Source organism: Chrysochloris asiatica, unplaced genomic scaffold (assembly GCF_000296735.1).
Source record: "Chrysochloris asiatica unplaced genomic scaffold, ChrAsi1.0 scaffold00008, whole genome shotgun sequence".
Taxonomy (NCBI): domain Eukaryota; kingdom Metazoa; phylum Chordata; class Mammalia; order Afrosoricida; family Chrysochloridae; genus Chrysochloris; species Chrysochloris asiatica.
The window spans coordinates 17,943,397-17,963,070 of record NW_006408526.1 but is presented as its reverse complement, the minus strand read 5'-3'; the positions used below and the strand labels follow the sequence as shown (position 1 = coordinate 17,963,070).

The 19,674-nt window shown below is 39.7% G+C and overlaps 1 protein-coding gene across 1 annotated transcript in view; it reads right to left on the bottom strand.

Moving 5' to 3' along the window:
- Positions 1-363: 363 nt before the first annotated feature.
- Positions 364-19,674, bottom strand: part of DDX10 (DEAD (Asp-Glu-Ala-Asp) box polypeptide 10) — a 336,305-nt gene continuing 316,994 nt past the window's right edge. The window contains exon 18 of the mRNA XM_006833802.1: positions 364-1,053. Within this exon, the coding sequence (XP_006833865.1) occupies positions 876-1,053 (178 nt within the window). The 3' untranslated portion in view covers positions 364-875. The remainder of the gene's footprint in view (positions 1,054-19,674) is intronic.

Sequence of the window (19,674 nt, the reverse complement as noted above, 5' to 3'; positions counted from 1 at the left end):
GATTTCTTTACCATGCTCTTTTTCTATGAAAAATCTGAGTTATTTGTAACAAAAAGAGATAGATCTCTCTTGCTCTGCTTTTGCCTCATTATCAGAAGCTGGCTCTTAGTGTGGATCTGTGCACCTACTGATAAACTCTTACAGAAGGTCTAATGCTAATGCAGTCTAAGTAAGAGGACAAGAGCACAAGGTCTTCGGATTTTCTAGCACTACGAATATGAAATGTCAGTGACATGATATCCCTGAGAGGACTAACTTGACATGAAGGGTTCCCTGTTTCAGGCACTGGCCAACCCATTTTAATCTCAAAAAGGCCTTCCCTTGAGGGTACTGTTCTGCCACTGGACACCTTGAAAACACTCATACTTTCTTTTATAGGAAATACCTTTATTTTTTTACCACTTCAATTCAAAAATAGTCATTCTTTCTAAGGGGATGGTCCATCATACTGTCTTTGGAGGTATTAAATACATCAAAATTGAGAGCAGTTTTCATTTAACAGTACACAGAAATTTTGAAATGGTAAGCATGACGGGAATGTCTAACAACAATGGAACATGATCTTTAGAACTTGACAGTAAAACAAAGTGTTTCCAGTGACAAGGTGTAGGAACCCTTGGAAAAGGTCTAACAGAGCACATGCTGGAAAATGCAATCAGAAAATGTTATCATCCATCTTAATCTTTAGGGTACTGTGTGATGGGGCAAGCATGTCTTGTGAAAGTGGCTTACACAAATGATTGCTTCTGTCTGGATAATGGGTCCTTTGGATATGGAATTTGTGAAACCCAACAGCCCAAAAGCAATTGTTTCTAACTTCTAGTCCACAATAATATGACCTGGGGTTTCAAGGAGAAGTCAAAGGCAGGAAACAGTTAGCTTTGACTTTTTAGTAGATGTAACACAAGTTCTTCATCTTCTGCTAAAGATAGGCCAGTATCCAAGGGCTCTAAGGTCTCCCACTTGGTCTTCTTTCTGTTATGACTTGGTAGTCCCACATCTTCTACGTCACTGTTGTTCCTTTTCCTCATTCCTTGCTGCTTCTTGGTATCACTGGTGGGAAGAAATCCAATGATTTATTTTTTAAGATAGATACTTAAATTCACCATTAGGAAATCAAACAAATAAAAGATAAAATAATCAGTAACACATAGTAGGTCAAAGTACTATTATTGTGCAAGAGGGAAAGAAACCTTAAGAACATCAGGTTACCTGTGTCGTAAGTATTTACACAGCGCAAGGCTGACTGCCTACCTTGTGTCTTTTGATCCTCATGGTAATTCAAGGAATCTATGGAATGATTAAGGAGCTCTGTAGGTTGGGTGCTGGGCTGCTAACTTCAAGAGTGGTGGTTCAAACCCACCAGCTACTCTGCAGGATAAAGATGAGGCTGTCTGCTCTCGTAAAGATTCACAGTCTTGAAAACCCTACATATGGTCACTATGAGTTAGAATCAACTAAATGGCAGTGGGTTTGGGATTATCTCCAATTTAATGTTGCTGAGAGGCCCCACATGGCTTCCAGTCTGGGATCACTCTACCACATCAAATTGCCCTATTTGAAGTTAGTTTAAGTATCTTTGAGGTAGCAGTCTACCATTGGCTAACATTAGGATACTCCAGGTACTGATTTGAATCTCCATTACATTCAATTCTGATGCATAGATCACAAGTAAAATAGAATTTAGACACACACAGACTTAAACCAATTACCATCGAGGTGATGCCGACTCCTAAAGACCCTATAGGGAGGGCAGAACAGAACTGCCCCACAAGGCTTTTGACGCTGTAAACCTTTATAGAAACAAACTGCTGTATCTTCCTCCCATGCAGTGTGCTGGCGAGTTTAAGCCCCTAGCATTCTGATTAGCAGCTGAACACTGAACACAGTACCACCAAGGGCTTCTTACCCAAACAAAGTGCCTACAGTATTCTGCATATGCCTTACACACAAACCAGATAAATAAGGTTCATTTCTGAAGGTAGAGAAAATCATTTGACAAACTAAAAAGAGAAGAAAAAGTAATATAGTCAAAGCATTTTGAAATAACAAAGTTTAAAGATGACTCAATGATTGAATTTGAGATTAAAGCAAAATTACAAACAAATTATCCACTAGCAGTGAGAGTGGTGGTGGTGGTGTGCCTAAGAGTTGATTCTGACTCATAGTGATCCTGTATAGAGTTTTCCGAGGCTGTAAATCTTTACAGGAGCAGAAAGCCTCATCTTTCTCCTGCAGAGAAAGGCTGGTAGTTTCGAATTGCTAACCTTGAGGTCAGCAGCCTGACTTGTAACCTCTATACTACTAGAGCTCTTTAGCAGTGACAGTTGTTGTTAGCTACTGTCGAGTTGGTTCTGACCCATAGCAACCCTGTATAGGGTTTCCAAGGAGTGGCTGGTGAGCTTGAACCACCGATCTTGCTAATCAAACCAACTTTACAGTCCAGTGCATTCACCCACAGTGCCACAGTTGTACCACTGTGGTAAATAGGTACCATTTAAGGGTTTATTAAGGAATCCTGGTGTGGCGCTGTAGGATAAGCATTGGACTGCTCATAAGTTTGGCTTTTCAAACCCACCAGCCACTCCTTGGAAACCCCATACAGGGTCGCCATGAGTTGGAACCAACTAGATAACAATGAACTACAAGCAGTAACAAAAGTCTGTCATTTTACTACCAACTCTTCATGGAAACTATTGGTGTGCGGAGCAGGAGCTTCATGTCACCATATGAAAAATTAAATGACATGTCTTAAATTACACACTATTAATGTCAGTTAGGAATGACTTTAAAGTCAGCCCAAGGCCAGGTTGTTGAAAGCAATGTGAGTTGATTCATTCAAGCCAATGTTAAGAGGAGACTGACTGAAGGGATTATATCTGGGTAGAGAGCACTGGCTTCAGAGTAGAGACACTGTCAGAACTTGGTCAGGCCACAAACATTCTAAGACGCTGATTATATCATTTACTCTGCATTAAATGCAATTAAATAAATGAGAGCACACAATAATGGTTAGTACATACTAGTTTACTGTCTGTCTATAAACTACTCCCTTTCAAATATGTAAAAATCAGCAAAAAACATATCACCATTCTGACCACATGGGGTATTCTCAGGCTACAGTGGATTCTGTCACTCTTTAAGAAGATTGCCTAGGTGACAAAGTGAATGTGTCTAATCAGCACATGCATTTATGACGAGTTTGAAGTACAACTGTGCAATATAATTCCCCGTCCACCTCCAGAAGTGTCCTCACCAATGGAGGAAAGACAAACAAAATAAATGGCACCAGGAGGTTATTTAAACTCACAAGTAACTGCATTTAAAAAGGATGCCTGGAGAGATGAACATGAAAGACTTTTCTACGATGGGAATTCAGTCAGGAAAGGATCAAAATAATTTTCAGTATGAAAGGACTTTAAAAAAAAAAAAGTACTGAGCCTTAATCTGCTTTTGAGTCTGACCAGCCCTGTCCCAATTCTACTGGGCAGCAGAGATATGATTTATTTGGTATAATACTGACTTTTGCCCGTATTTCAAATGTGTCTGAGAACAGGTCATCAGAAAAAGCCTCATTAGTGGGCTATACTAATGCATCCTTTGTTCATGTGCTCCCCCTACACACCACATCCCCTGCAGGAAACCGATGATGCCAATGATAAAAGGAAGATGGGAAAGTTACGTACCCCATATACTTTTACAATGAGCAGCTTTGCTGCTTTGTAGACGAATTCAAATTCTAGAAAGGCAGTCTGTACTACTTTACATAGCAAGTAAGTGGTCATTTATTTAGCAAATGAATTATTAAACTAGAGTATGGGTTTTCGATAGGTAATTTGCCCAAAAAGGCGACAGTGAAATGAACCTAGAAAGCAATTAGTAAACAGAAAGCAAAACATAGCCACAATCTAGTTCCTTCAGAAAAAGCCTTTCAAATGTTGAGGCACTAGAAGCCTGTATTTCATTTATATCCTGATGAATTAGGCATCGAGTTGTGACTCCACCTCCGGAATCCTCACTGGGAGTTTACAGAGTACTTACTAAGGAGCTCTGGTAGCGTAGTGGTTACAAATCGGGCTGCGAACCTTAAGGTCAGAAGTTCAAAACTACTAGCTGCTCCGTGGGAGAATGATGAGGCTTTCTGTTCCCATAAAGATTTATAGCCTCAGAAACCCTGTACAGACAGGGTTGCTATGAGTTGGTTCCGACTTCACGGCGCATAACCACCGCAACTAAGGACTCCTGGTGTGGTGCTCTAGGATCAGCACTGGACTGTGAACCGAGAGGTTGGTGACTCAAACCCACCAACTGTTTCTCGGAAGCCTATGAAGGGTCGCCGTGAGTCAGAAACGACTTCACAGCACTTTACAACATTAAGGTCTCGTATTTAGAGATATTAACAGCTTAAATGTACTAGTGAGTTCTAATTAATTGGTTCTGAAATTGTTTTCTGGAAGTGCTAGAAGGGGCTCTTGTCCCTGTCAATCAAAATTCTGACAGTAACAGCTCAGCTTGAAGAATGAATATGCCCGAAGAGTTCTCTTCATGAAATAAATGTCCTTCACTGGGCCAAAGGAGATAACGTGGCCCTCAATATGACTGTCAGGTAGGTGGTTGTGTGCTGTTGAGTCTGTTCCGATTCATAGTAACCAAATAGAGGGTTTCTGAGACTGCAGTAGTCCACTACGGGGCAGAGAATCTGAGTCTGAGTTCTCCATTTTACTTTCGTATCACTATTTCTGCGAGTCTTTTAAGTGTTGAACTCATTTCCACATTCTACAAATTTATGAGACAAGTGTCAAAAATGACCATAATACTGTTCAGCATTCAGAGAGCACAATATATTGCTTAATAAAGTACATCTTTAAAGAGCATGGTTCAGAATACTAAAAGCTTCACTACTGCTACAAAAACAACCAAAGTGAAAAAGTTTAGAGCTATAAATCTTCCAATAGTCCAAGTAAAAAGAGACTGACGTAATAATGTCGGCTGTGACAGTGCAGTGGTTAAGTGCTTGGCTGTTAACTAAAAGGTCAGCAGTTCAAATCCACTAGCCATCCCATGGGAAAAAGACATGACAGTCTGTTTCTGTGAAAATTATAATCTTGGAAACCCTACTGGGTAGTTCTATGCTGTCCGACAGGTAAACTGAGTCAGAATCAACTAGACAGCAGAAGGTTTGGTGTTTTGTTTTGGTTTTGGTGTGTCACGGTGAGAACTAATGAACAACAAAATATACAGAAAAATTTCACAATACAATACAAATATAATTCTAAATTGCCAATGATAGGGAAATCTGACTTCAATAATATTGAAATTTTAGTGAAAATTCACTGCTATTCAAAAAAAGGAGCTCTGGTAGTGTAGTGGTTACAAATCGGGCTGCAAACCGCAAGGTCAGCAGTTTGAAACTACCAGCTGTTCTGTTGGAGAAAGATGAGGCTTTCTGCTCCTGTAAAGATTTAGGTCACTAAGAGTCAGAACCGACTCCACGGCACATGACAACAACAACAAATCAAGGAAACAAATGTAAAGAATGTAGATTAAAATTTTCAATCTCTAAAAAATATTAAAAATTGAGTTTTAAAAGAAACATAACTTACTTTCTAAAATCTCCACACTTAAATCGGAAAATCTTTCCAGAAATTGAGCAGATTTTTCAATAGGTTTGATTTCTTGGTTCTAACATTTTAAGAGTTACCCATTCACTGAGAATAAGAGTGTTGCTGGTCTATGTGATACATAAACGAGAAGGAAGAAAACTTGGCGTTACTGTGTGAGTCCCTCTTTCCAGCCCTCCTCAATCGTGGTCCTTCCTCAGGAGACCACAGTGGATGATGCCTTGCCACCTGCATCCCTCTGTAAAAATGGTACCTCCTCCCTGCAGGGCCATCCCTGTATGAGGAAGTGATTTCTTTCCTCTGAATTCCTATAGTGCTAATTGTTTATTAGTCATTTTGCAACTAGCAAAGGATTTCTTTTTTCTTTTTTAACCTCTAGGCATCTTATTCCTAATTAGAATGTAAAACTCCTGAGTGGGAATATAAATTAGTACAATATTTCTGGTGGGCAATTTGACAGCACCCTTCAAAAGTCTTTAAAAGTCTGCTAGCCTAGCACTTTCTCTTCTGGGTATTTATCCCAAGAAAATAATTAGGGACGTGCATATGATTTAAGGAGCTCTGGTAGTGTAGTGGTTACAAATCGGGCTGCGAACTGCAAGGTCAGTAGTTTGAAACTACCAGCTGTTCCACAGGATAAAGATGAAGCTTTCTGCTCCTGCAAAGATGTGCAGCCTCGGAAACCCTGTATAGGGTCACTGTGAGTTGGAAACGGCACATAATCACCACCACCATAATGATTTAGGATTCCTGGTGTGGGATCAGCACTCGACTGTGAATCATAAGGTCAGTTGTTCAAACCCAGTAGCTCCTCTTCGGAAACCCTATACAGGGTTGCTGTGAGTCGGAATTAACTTGACAGCTCTTAACAGCAGCAACATAATGATTTAGGAGTCCTGGTGTGGCACTGTTGGATAAGCACTGGACTTCTAACTGTGAGGTTGGTGGTTCAAACCTACTAGCTGCTCCTTGAAAATCCTATACAGGGGTTGGTATGAGTCAGAACTGACTCAATGGCACTTAACAACAGTAATGATATAGCTACAAGGATAATCAAGACAAAGTTATCTGTAATAACAAAATGATGGTGGTGGTGGTTTATGTGCCGTGGAATTGGTTCCAACTCATAGCAACCCTGTACAGGGTTTCTGAGGCTGTAAATCTTTATGGGAGCAGGAAACCTCATCTTTCTCCCACGAAACTGCCGGTAGTTTTAAACTGCTGACTTTGAGGTAAGTGGCCTGACTCATAAACCACTACGCTACCAGAGCAAAATGATAGAAACCTAAAACTCCAGCCATAAGACCCCAATTAATTAAATAAGTTATTAAAATATAAATTAAATATAATGCAGTCAATAAAAATGTTACAAAAATTTCCTGACAGAGAAAACAGTTATAAAAAAGGTACATGTACAGTTGTATATGAAAAGATTATTTTTTAAAATAATAGTATACATCTTCTAATTGTGTGTGTGATGAGTCTACATAGTGTTCTTTGCAATGAGAAAAAGAAATTGAATAAACTTAAATTTAAGGGAGACGTAAATCCTGGGGGTGGAGCTAGATGTATGTGGATTACTCTTTGTAATTCCACAAAGTTCAGAAGCATATACAGCAGATAAACTGTTTCCACAGAAGTATGGGAAAGGGGGAGGGTTCTTATGTCAGTGTAGAAAGGCCAGGGGCTATTTCCGTAATTTCTAAAACCTGCAATCATGTGCCGATTAATGTGTTGCAGTTCTTTGCTTTGGGCTAGAATTATACTCTTATTAACTGAGCTATGTGTAAAAGTGTTGACTTTCCTTGCAAGGCAAAAAGTCTTTCAAAACATGGAGCCATTAGGGTTGAAAATCGTTGTTCTAGACTAAGAACTGCATTCCTAGGATCGCCTGGGGAAATCTGTCAGTTTCTGATAGTTACACTTTTCAGTTTATGTATTGGGAGTCTAAGTAAGCCATTTAGTAGGGGTTTCCATGGCCACCTTCACCTTCACCTCCTTCTCCACCCAAAGGGGGGGGGGGAGGCTTTAAAACAAATACTCTTCCATCAAGGTTCCTGTTAACATATCCCATGTAGACTTCAGGAAGAGTACTGCTCGCCTTACACTTACTGAGTGGAGTCTTTGTAAAGCACAGTTACTCCTAAAACAAGGTTTAAAACAAGGCTCCTATGATTCTTAACAAAATTTACAGCGAGACCCAGAAAGACTATTTAACATAATGTTTAATTTAAGTACAATGACAATCTAGTATAAGGGAGTTAGGCATTGGGCTACTAAACTGCAAGGTCAGCAGTTCAAACCCACCAGTTGTGCTGTGGGAGAAAGATGACACTGCCTGCGTCTATAAACATTTAGTCTCACAAACTCTGCAATCCACCTGATGGCAGTGGTATGTTTTTGAGCCTGCTTCTATAAGCTATTCTGCATTGTTCTGTGCCATAGAGTCAGTTGCAATCCTATATAGGGTTTCCAAGGAGCAGTTTGAACCAACTTTGCAGTCCAGCACATTAACCCACAGCACCACAACAATTCTGCATTATTCTTTTGAACTACTTTTCATTCCCGGAACATGCTGTCAACTCTTTGGGTCTCCATTTGGAATTGCCTTTTCTGTTTTCCAACTATCAAAAATCCTCCCTGTTCTTCAAAACCCAGTTCAAATGTCACCTCCTTCTCAAAGTTTTCTCCTTGCACGATCCTGTTTTGTGTTCTTTTCTGTCTCTCCCATGGCACACATGAGTGTCCTAGTATGGTGGTACTGTAGAATAAGCACTGGAATGCCAACAGCAAGGTCAGCGGTTCAAACTTTCGGACTTAAAGCCTCAGAAATCCTACATAGGGTTGCTATGAGTTGGAACCGAATCAACAACAATTAACCACAAAAACAAGCAACTCATTTATATTTTAAAAAATGACATCTGTGGAGTACCATTAAGTCGGTTCCTTGTATTATTATATAGGGTTACTGAGGCTGTGTGGGCCATACATATAAGGCCCACAAAAATCATTTGGTCTGTCCCTGCCAAGGAAACTGCAGTTCCAGTCATTACTTGGTTGTTGCTGTTTTTTGTGTAATGCTGTCAAGCAACTGACTCATAGCAACCCTGGACAGAGTTTCCAAGGAAACTGCCAACCTTAGTTGGCAGTGCTTGGTTGCAACCAGCACTGGTTCTCAATCCAATGCTGATTGATTGTACAGCGCCACACCAGGAGTCCTAGCCATCACATAGCTGTTACCGTTGTTAAGTGATGTCGAGTCGGTTCTGACTCAGAGAGACCCTGTGTAGGATTTCCAAGGAGCAGTTGATGAGTTTGAACCACCTTGCAGTACAGTGCTTATCCTGCCATCACATTAGGGATGAGTCAATTAGATGTTTGACCAAACATATCAAGCTAATATTTAAGTTGATAATTTTGTATGGCCCACAAATGATGCTATAAATATCTAAATGGCCCCTGGCATAAAAAAGGTTCCCCACCAGAGCTAATGGATAGTATAAAGCAACTATTGTGTTGAGATGTGATTGGGCAATCAACCAATGTTCAGATACTAACTCCTGGATTGTACTTTTTATTTCCTCTTCCTGCATCCAGTACTTAAAATGCTGATTTTCCTTGGTTCCAAATTTGGCCCTCGGCTATTTTCATCTTAAATATTCATACTCAAGTGTTCTCATCCAGTTCAATTATTTCAACTATCTCCCATATGATTAAAAACACATACCTTTAGCATATATGTTTTACTGACCACCAGATCCACATATTCAACCTACTACTAGATATCTCCACCTGCATTTTCAAAGGCGCTTCCCACGCTGGCACTCACCATACCTCCATTACCCCACCTGAAATGCTCTGAGGAGATTACCCATTTACATAACCACCTCCTCCATTAGACTGCAAGTTCCTTGAGGACAAAAATGTCTTTTCTTTGCAACCATCTTGCCATGGCATCAGGTGATTAATATATGCTTGTTGTGTGAGTGAACGAATGAATAACCCTAAGGGGGTGAGTCCTCCTATGTCAAAAATTCTGACTGGTGCACTCTCTGTCAAACTAGAGAAATACAAGATAAGTGCAGTTGTGCTATTATTACTAATAGCCGCTGCCAAAATTCTAGTGTATATGCGTTTACTTCTGAACACTTTGTATCCAAAACAATTTTGGTTTTATTTACATTCATTGGGGGTACAGTTAAAGAGAGAAAAATGGAAATTAGAGTACAAATAGACTGAGTGGACTTTTAAATTTGTGTTTTGTTTTTTAAATTGTGTATAAGTAACTTCAAGGAAATCTAAATGTCAGCTTGAGGACTAAGGTGCACCTGACCCAAGCCATGGTATTTTCAATAACCTCACATGCATATGAAAGTTGGACAGTTAATAAGGAAGACTTTAGAAGAATTGATGCTTTTGAGTTATGATGTTGGAGGAGAATACTGAAAGTGCCATGGGCTGCCAAAAAACCAATAGATCTGTATTGGAAGAAGTGCAGCCAGAGTGCTCCTTGGAGGTCATGAGGGACCAGTCTCTGGAGAAGGATATCATGTTTGGTAGGGTGGAAGGTCAGAGAAGAAGAGGAAGATCCCCAACGAGATGGATTGGCCAAGTGGCAGCATCGATGGGCTCAAGCGTGGCAACAATAGTGAGGTTGGCCCAGGTTCGGGCAGTGTTTCGTTCTGTTGTGCATAAGGTTGCTATGAGTCGGCAACCGACTCAATGGCACCTAACAACAACAAGTAAAGGATCTTAAAGCCTTATTGTTGTTAATTGCCATGAAGTCCTTTCAGACTCACAGGGACCCTTGTACCTTAAAGGCTAGAGAGACACAAATGATTCCCGTGTTCAAAAAAGTGAAAAAAGGTAAAATTTGCAAATATATAAAGGTTACATAATTGGAATACTAATTTAGAAAAAGAAGTAGTTACTCCTAAAACAAGGTTTAAACTTACACTTGTGGATCGAATTTGCCACAGTGCCTAATTTATAAATAAAGTTTTATTGGAAAAGCCACATCCATTCTTTTATGTATTATAACTAGACTGAGAACCACAAGGTTGACGGTTGAAGCCCACCACTCACTCAGCAGAAGAAAAATGATACTTACGGTTCCTGCAAAAATGTACAGCCTAGAAACCCAATACAGAATCATTCTAAATTGCAACAGACTTGATGGCACTTAACAGTAATGGATGCTTTACCATTACAGTAGCAGAATCCAGTAGTCCCCAGATCGAAACAATTTATTATCTGGTTCTTTATAGAAACGTTAGCTGACCTCTGCTCTATAGGCTTTTATTGGGTAACTAAAACTGGCTTCTAAAATAGCAGACTAACCTTATTGCTTTCGTTGTGAGGTTCATGATTAGATTAGTAGAACAGGAAAATAAATGCAACTAGATTACGATAAACTTAATAAATCTGAGATAAAATTGAGATATGGGTTCTGAATACTCTTGAAACAAACTGAGAGAAACAGTTGGGAAAGTGGCTTGCTGTTGGTTATGTGTCATGGAGTCAGTTCCATATAGGGCTTCCCAGGCTGTAAATCTTCATGGTAGCAGCAGTTGGTAGTTTCGAACTGCTGACCTTGAGGTTCGCAACCCGATTTGTAACCACTATGCTACCATCAACAGTCATGGAAGCAGCAGTCAAGAAATCAAACAACATATTCATTAGGCAAATCTGCTGCACAAGCCCTTTTTAAAGTGTTGACGAGCAAATATGTCAGCTTGAAGACTAAGGTGCGCCTGACCCAAGCCATGGTATTTTCAATAACCTCATAATAACCTCATATGCATGTGAAGGAAGATCGTAGAGAATTGATGCTTTTGAGTTACGGTGTTGGAGGAGAATATTAAAAGTACCGTGGGCTGTCAAAAGAACCAACAGATCTGTGTTGGAAGAAGTGCAGCCAGAGAGCTCCTTGGAGGCCAGGACTTCGTCTCTCATACTTCAGAAATATTGTCAGGAGGGACCAGTCACTGGAGAAGGATATCATGTTTGATAAGGTGGAGGACCAGAGAACAATAGGAAGACCCCTAGCGAGATGGACTGGCAAAGTGGCAGCATCAATGGGCTCAAGAGTGGCAACAATTGTGAAGTTGGCCCAAGACCGGGCAGCGTTTTGTTCTGTTGTGCATAGGGTCGCTATGAGTCAGTACTGACTCGATAGCACCTAACAACAACATGGGTTCTGAATCTTAATGAAAGATCTTTTGTATCCTAAGGGTAGGCTGTTGTTCTTGTATGCTGTTGAGTAGGAGAAGCTGGTGGGTTTGAACTACTGCTTATCCTACAGCACCATAACTGGACTCATTCCTAAAGGTACACTGAACCAATATATATTGAACCAAAAAATAGTCATAAACGTAGAGAAAATTAAGGTTGTCAAAGGCTTCATTTTGCTTGGATTCACAATCATTGCTCATGTAAGCAGCAATCAAGAAATCAAATGACATACTGAATTAAACAAATCTGCTAGCAGCAAAAGACCTCTTAAAAGTATTAAGGAACAAAGTCACCTCATATGCAAGTGAAAGGTGGGCAATTAATAAGAAAGAGCATACAAGAATTGATGCATTAAAATTATGGTGTTTGTGAAGAATATTAAAAGTACCATGGACTACCCTGCAAACAAACAAATGTGTCTTAGAAGAGGTACAGCCAGAATGCTCTGTAGAACCAAAGATGGCAAAACTTTGTCTCTCGTACTTTGGGAATGTCGTCAGGAAACACCAGCCTCTAGAGAAGGACATCATGCTTGGTAGAGTTGCTGTTGTTAAATGCCATCGAGTTGGTTCCGACCCATAGCAACCCTTTATAGGGTTTCCGAAATGTGGCTGGTGAGCTTGAATCATGGCCTTGCAGTTCAAACGGACATAGCCATCCAAAGAATTAACTCATGGTGCCACGGTAGGGTCAGCAAAAAAAGAGGAAAACCCTCCAACAAAATGGATTGACAGTAGTACCAACAATAGGTTCAAACATGTCAACAATTGTGAGAATGGTGCAGTGTTTCGTTCTGTTGTACTCAGAGTCACTATGAGTCAGAATCAACTAGACGGCACCTAACAACAGAGGCGCATTGTCTGAAGTATGAGACATGATGTCTGGCTAAACTCCTTTTCATCATTCATCGACGGTCTTCCTTATTTACTGTTCAACTTTCACATGAAGACTGGGCTATTGAAAATATCACAGCTTTGGTCAGTGGTTCCCTATTCCTCACACCGACATCTTTTGCACTTGAACACTTTAAAGAGGTATTTTATGGACTCTTTGCTTCCAGAAAGCAAGGTGTATCATCTAGTTTCTCAGATATATTGCTCAGCATATAAATTGAATAAGTATGGTGAAATGATACATTGGTACACACCTTTTTTTATTTTAAACCATTCAGATCCCCTTGTTCCATTTGAACTGCCTCTTGGTCTAGGTTCTTTGTGAGCGTACGTAAATGTTCGTAAATGTTATCTACAGTTGTTCATGATTGGTGTTCTCTGGCTTCACCTGACATCAGCAATGACATCTTTTGTTCCATGTCTTCTTCTGAATCTGGCTTGAATTTCTGGCAGTTCCTGTCAATGAAGTGTTGTAACAGTTTTTGAATTATCTTCAGCAAACTTTTACTTGCATGTGATATTAGTGATATTGCTGGATGCATTCCATTGGGTCACCTTCTCTTTGGAAAGGGCACAAATATATACCTTGCTTAATTGGTTAACCAGGTAGCTGTCTTCCAAATCTCTTGGTATAGATAAGTGAGCATCTCAAATACTTCAAAAAAGACTTCAATTTGTGTTCTTTCAATTCCTGGAGCCTTGTTTTGTTTTTTGTTTTTTTTTGCCAATACCTTCAGTATTATTATCTCTTGATCATGTTACCTCTTGAAATGATTGAACATCGACCATTTTGTTTTGGTACAGTGACTCTATGTATATCTTCCCATGTTGTTGTTGTTAGGTGCATTGAGTCAGTTTCTGACTCATAGCAACCCTATATAGGGTTTCCAAGGAGTGGCTGGTTGGGTTTGAACCACCAACTTGTGGTTAATAGATCAGTGCTTATCTTATGCTCTAGCACCACTGAACTCCTTCAATATTGCAAGGGGATGATTAAATATTTTCTGCTTGAGAAAATGTTGAATGTGTTCCTCTAACTTTAGGTCTTTGCACAGTTCATTATAGCACGTGACCTTTGTCTTCTTGATCTGCCCTTTGAAATGTTCTGTTTTACTCTTGTACTTCCTCATTTCTTCCACTTACTTTAAGCCTCTCTATGCTGGAGAGCAAGTTTCAGTGTTTCTTCTAACATTCATTTTGGTGTTTTCTTGCCTGTCTTTTTAATGACCTTTTGCTTTCTTCCCATATGATGTTGTTGATGCCATCCCACAACTCTTCTGGTCTTCGGTTATTAGTGTCTAATCATCAAATCTGTTCTTAAGATGGTCTCTAAATTCAGGTGGGATATATTCAAGGTTATATATTGGCTCTGGCTCTGTGAACTTGTTTTAATTTTCTTCAGCTTCGGTATGAATTTGCATATGAGCAATTGGTGTCTTATTTCACACTCGGCCCCTGGCCTTGATTTGGCTGATAATATTGAGCTTTTCTATTGTCAATTTGATACCTATGTATTACATTTGGTAAGGTCCATGTGTATAATCACCTTTTTCTGTTGTTTAAAAACATGCGATGAATAAGCGATTGGTGTTGTAAAATTCTATCATGTGATCTCCAACATCATTTCTATTACCAAGGCCATATTTTCCAGCTACACTATCATTCTTCCTCTTTGTTTCCAACTTTTGCATTCAAATCAATACATCTTGATTGCATGTTTGATCAATTTCATGCTGAAGAACTTGGCAGAATTTTTCTATTTCATCATCATTGACTTTAGTAGTTGATGTACATATAAATAAAAGTGGTATTAACTGGCTTTCTTTGAAGGCGTATGGATATTATCCTATCACAGCACTGTACTTCAAGATAGATCTTGAAGTGTTCTTTTTGACAATGAATGAGATGCCACTCCTCTTGAATTTGTTCTTCTTGGCATAATAAACTGTATGACAGGCATATTCATGTGAAAGTCAATGGCAGTCTGTTACAGATCACTAATGCCTAGGATATCGATTGTTATGCATTTCGGTGTTCTTTTTAACAACTTCCAATTTTCCTAGATTCATATTTCTTACATTCCATGTTCTGACTATTAATAGATGTTTGCAGCTGTTTCTCCTCATTTTGAGTTGTGCTCCATCAGCAAATGAAGTTCCAGAAAGCTTTACTCCATTTGAAGAGGCAGTTCTTCCCCAGTTGTATCTTGAGTGCCTTCCAACCTGAGGGACTCACCTCTGGTACTGTATCTGACCATGTTCTACTGGTAGTCATGAGATTTTACAGTGACTAAAGTTTCAGAAGTAGCTCATCTCTCCTTCTTCATTAGTCTTAGACTGGAAACCTGTCCACCATGGGTGACCCTGATGGTATTTCAAATACTGGTGACAGACCTTCCACCATCACAGCAACCCAGGGCCACCACAGTACGACAAATTGACAGACCAGACAAGTGTTGGATGTGTACACCACATGTATGGTTTACACTTCTCCAGAAGATGAGAAGTATCTTACATTCTTTTGTTCAGAATTAAGTGGGTTATATTGGCTTTTATCATGTAAGGTGAAAGTTTTGTAATTTAAGATGAACTATAAATCTTAACCATCCTAACTCAAGTTGAGGAAGCTGAGCCCATGTTTCAGTGATGTGAACCCATAAATGGAAAGAACTCATGGGGAGGTGGGTCAGTCATGAAGGGATATTATAAAGGTAAGAATCTTCATGAGGAAAGATCTAAGGAAGAAGCTGTATGGGGGCAACAATGGCCTAGACCCCAGGAAGGTGAAGGTCTTCAAAGATGACCAATAGCAAATCAGTCTTTGGTGAAACAGAGAAGGTGATTATAGTTAATACTTGTTGTTAGGTGCCGTTGAGTCAGTTCCAACCCATAGCGACCCTGTATAGGGTTTCCGAGGAGCAGTTGGTGACCTTGAACTGCCAACCTTGCAGTTCAAATGGCTTTGCAGTCTGGTACATTAACCCACAGCGCCACACTAGGACTCCATAGTTAATGCTTACTCTTCACTTAATCTGACCAATTTAGCAGGCAGGTATTAGCCTTATCTCAGACAAGGAGCCCTAGTTTTGAGAGGGTAGAACAATTTCCAAATGGCAGCCCATTCAAAAGGAAGGGCTGTGCTAAATTGGAATTTCATTGTTTAGTCTGTCCTTCTCACTGGATTGTAAATTCTGTGATGGCTGAGATCCAGACAGTCTTCTTTATTTCTTAATGCCAAGCACTGAGTGAAGACTTAACTTACCGAATGCCTGAAAAATGGGAATGTACAAGGAGGGTAGATAGGTAACGACATTTGCCATACAACAATTCTGTAATATCGACTCTTTCTAGGACTTTTAGTATGGTGCGATAGGATCAGCACTGGACTGTGAACCATGAGGTCAGCAGTTCAAATCCACCAGTTGCTTCTCAGAAAACCTATAAAGGGTTGCTATGAGTTGGAACCGACTAGACGGCACTCAACAACAACATCCATATGTTGAAACAGTCCTAGTGGTGCTGTAGGTTAAGCACTGGGCTACTAATCACAGGTTGGCATTTCAAAACCGACCAGTCCTTGGATGAAAATGAGACTGTACAGATTGTACAGTCCTAGAAACCCTACTCAGGGACACTATAAGTTGGAAACAGAGCTTGAATTAGTGGATTTGGTTTGGGGTATCCATATGTTGAACAGGGTATGTAACATGATCCCATTTCTACTATATCATTCATTATTCCAACCTAGTCTGTAGGATATTATCACAGACTGTTTTAAATACAGTTTTAAAGACACTTCGTATATCTGAGGATTTTATGAAGAATTCCGATGAAATCCTCATACCACAGTTTTGCACTTCATAGTTAAAAAAATGACTACTATTGCTTAATAATCTCATAACATGTCACACACTGTTTTCTAACAACAAATACAGTCATTCAATCCTCATCTTAACCTTGAAATAAGAATTATCTTCAAATGGCACATGAGAAAAGTGAGAATCTAAGTTTAAGTAACTTGCCCAGTTTTACAATTTGTAAAAAAAAAAGGTATAATTCAGACTCAAAAATCCAGTTTCTCCATAAGGCCAGGGAACTGACTTTGTTCTAACACAGACTTAACTTTATAAAACTCCAACTTCTGCCCATGTTATGAAATTTAGAACAAATACAGCACACAGAGTAGTATTTCCCAATGATATATGTAGGGGTACATAAGGGCAAGGCATTCAGTCTCTTGGTTTACAGAACACCATGTTAATTCATATCCTGCACCAGTTAGCACAGCAATTGTTATACAGTACAGATGCTGCTGAGGCCAGTCTACCAGTACTTTATAATCAATCCTATGCATTGATAGAAAAGACAGTGATCCAGTATTTTCTATGTACAGAAAACTCCTTGGCCTTATTCCACTTGAGTTTTTATGTCCTCTGTAGCTATTGGGAAGATTTAGTGAAAGACTTTAGGGATGTGGAAGCAGGTGGGAAGAATGAAAGGACCCTTGGCAGTTTAAGTCCCCAAGTCACTCTATGGAAGAAAGCTATTGCAATCTGCTTCTGTAAAGATTTACTGCCTTGGAAACCCTACCCTGACCATTGAGTCTCAACCAACTTGATAGTAATGAATGTGGGAGAAGGATACATTACAACAAAAAAAGTAATTATTGGTACATGCTGATAGTAGGAAGAATGCTCATTGTTAAACAGCTTACTTTTAAAAAGATCACGTGCAAATTAAGTCCAATAAAAGCTGCTCAGAAAGTTCTCTGTAATCTGAAAACCCTGTTCCTTGGGCTGCAAGGATACAGCAGTCAGCACCACGACACCAAGTCTCGAGCATGTTCTAGGTGCTGTCTGCTATGACTGTGGCCAAGGCTCCATAGAAGAAAAAGATCTGCTTCTTTCGTACTGTATGAAGCCCTTTATAGAACCAAGACATAGTGCAGAGTGAGCACTAAACTAAGGACACCAGGGCAGGCACCTCCAATAATAATTAAGTTATGAAAGGGCAATTGGAACCCCTAGGGATTCTGCATGCCCGACGCTTGAAAAGTGTGACACAGCCAGAAGTGTCCTGGTGTCCGTGGCAAAGCCCTCATTTCTGCAGGGGCTGCATTTATTCATGTACATTTAGGTGTGCACGTCTGTGTGTATAGTAACTACATCATAAAACGGAGGATCAACATTGCTGCAGAAGCTCATTCAGAACCCAACAAAAGCCAGGACTAGGGTTGCTAAAAGACAGCACACTCCCTAGCTGTGATATCTGTGTGCAGCTTTTCAACCTCTTGCTTTCTGTCTCTCTTTTTGGAATGCAAAGGACAGAAATCAGGTGGAGCTGTAAACTGACGTAGCCGCAAGCCGAGGATGGGTGTCTGGAAGTTAGAAAAATAGTGAATATTCATTTACCACATAGAAACCCTTGAGAGTCTTTTTATGGCATGCTGCTAAACTGGCTGTGGAAAGCTACTGAGAGAGCAGGAGTCCAACACCCAAATGTCCAGCTGGTGCGCTTATTTGTAGAAAACACTCCTCCTTGCATTTCCATCAATAAACGTAGTTTGAATGTTTTACTAAAGAATTTAAAGCCAACAATAAAGGAGCTTGTAATGTAAGAAAACAAAAACAAAACACAAATTTTTATACCTTAAGGCAGCTAACTACAAATTTTTAAGTAGTGGCACTTTGATAGTCAGATATATTGTGCCAGGCACCTCATGCCTTATCATACATTTTAATTTACAAGGCCACCACAGCAGTCCTAATGAAGATTAATTACTGCAGCACAATCCACAAACTCTGCCTGGTTTCCTTCTGATGGAGAAATAAGAGTGAAAATGCATCTCTAATACTGCTCAGTACTAAAAACAGATTTGTAAAAACAAGTTAGCCAAAGAAAAGATTGGCTTACACTTCATTATAAACTTAACTGCAAAAGCAGAGGCAAAGATGTCCTCTTAGGTCTGAATTCTAATAATCAGAAAAGGCTAGGGGTGGTGAGAAGGAAACAGAATGCCAGACACAGCACATCACGGCACTGACCCAGTACATGCTTCCTGCATTAAATCGTGCACGTGTCATTTAGTATTGCCAACAAGTTTTGGCATCCAATCTATTTTCTTTCCCTCTGTCTCTTTTTTTCGCTCATAGGCTCTCTTCTCTAGATAACACCAGAAAGTCTCTATGCTGCATTGCGACACACTCACTCCATCAATTTCATAAAATTCAAGGTGTTCATGAGTCCCTAAAATTCATCCTGAGGATTCAGGTTATGAATCCCTGCTTTGCAGCAAATTAGAACACACACAAAATTAAAATTCTTACATCGGGGAGAAGAGAAATAAACACCCATAACATGTTGGGTGCACACTACACAGTTTTCTTATTGTTAATCTACATGTAGGATATTTTGTACTCCCAGAAACACATCAGCTTCTCTCTCAAACTACTTTCACTGATTATTTGCCAGTATTTGAGATCCTCCCTACCCAAGAATGTCTCCAATGTTGCAGAAAAGATCTGGCAAAATTTTCAGTTTAGTTTTACTCTTCATTAGTCCTTCAAATGACTTCAAAGAGAGAGAAATGTTATGAATTAAAGAATTACTTGTAACAAAAATAAAAAAAACAAAATTTCAGATAGGGGAGCCTGAGCAAGTAGACACCCCACCTCCACTCCAGGAGGGCTCTACTATGTATGCATGCACACAGATCTCAAAATTTAAAGAGACAGTTTCCACTTAAAACTAAACGGCAGTGCTAAACAGTCACAGCTGGCTCTGAACTGCTTATCACTAGGAAAAAGACCTGAACAAGGGTTGTGGAGCAGGACAAGCAGACTAAAGAGGAAATAGGACAAAAATTAAATCCTGAGTTACGTCATAACAACCAACAGTGGCATCTTGAAATTTCTCAGGAAGAAGAGT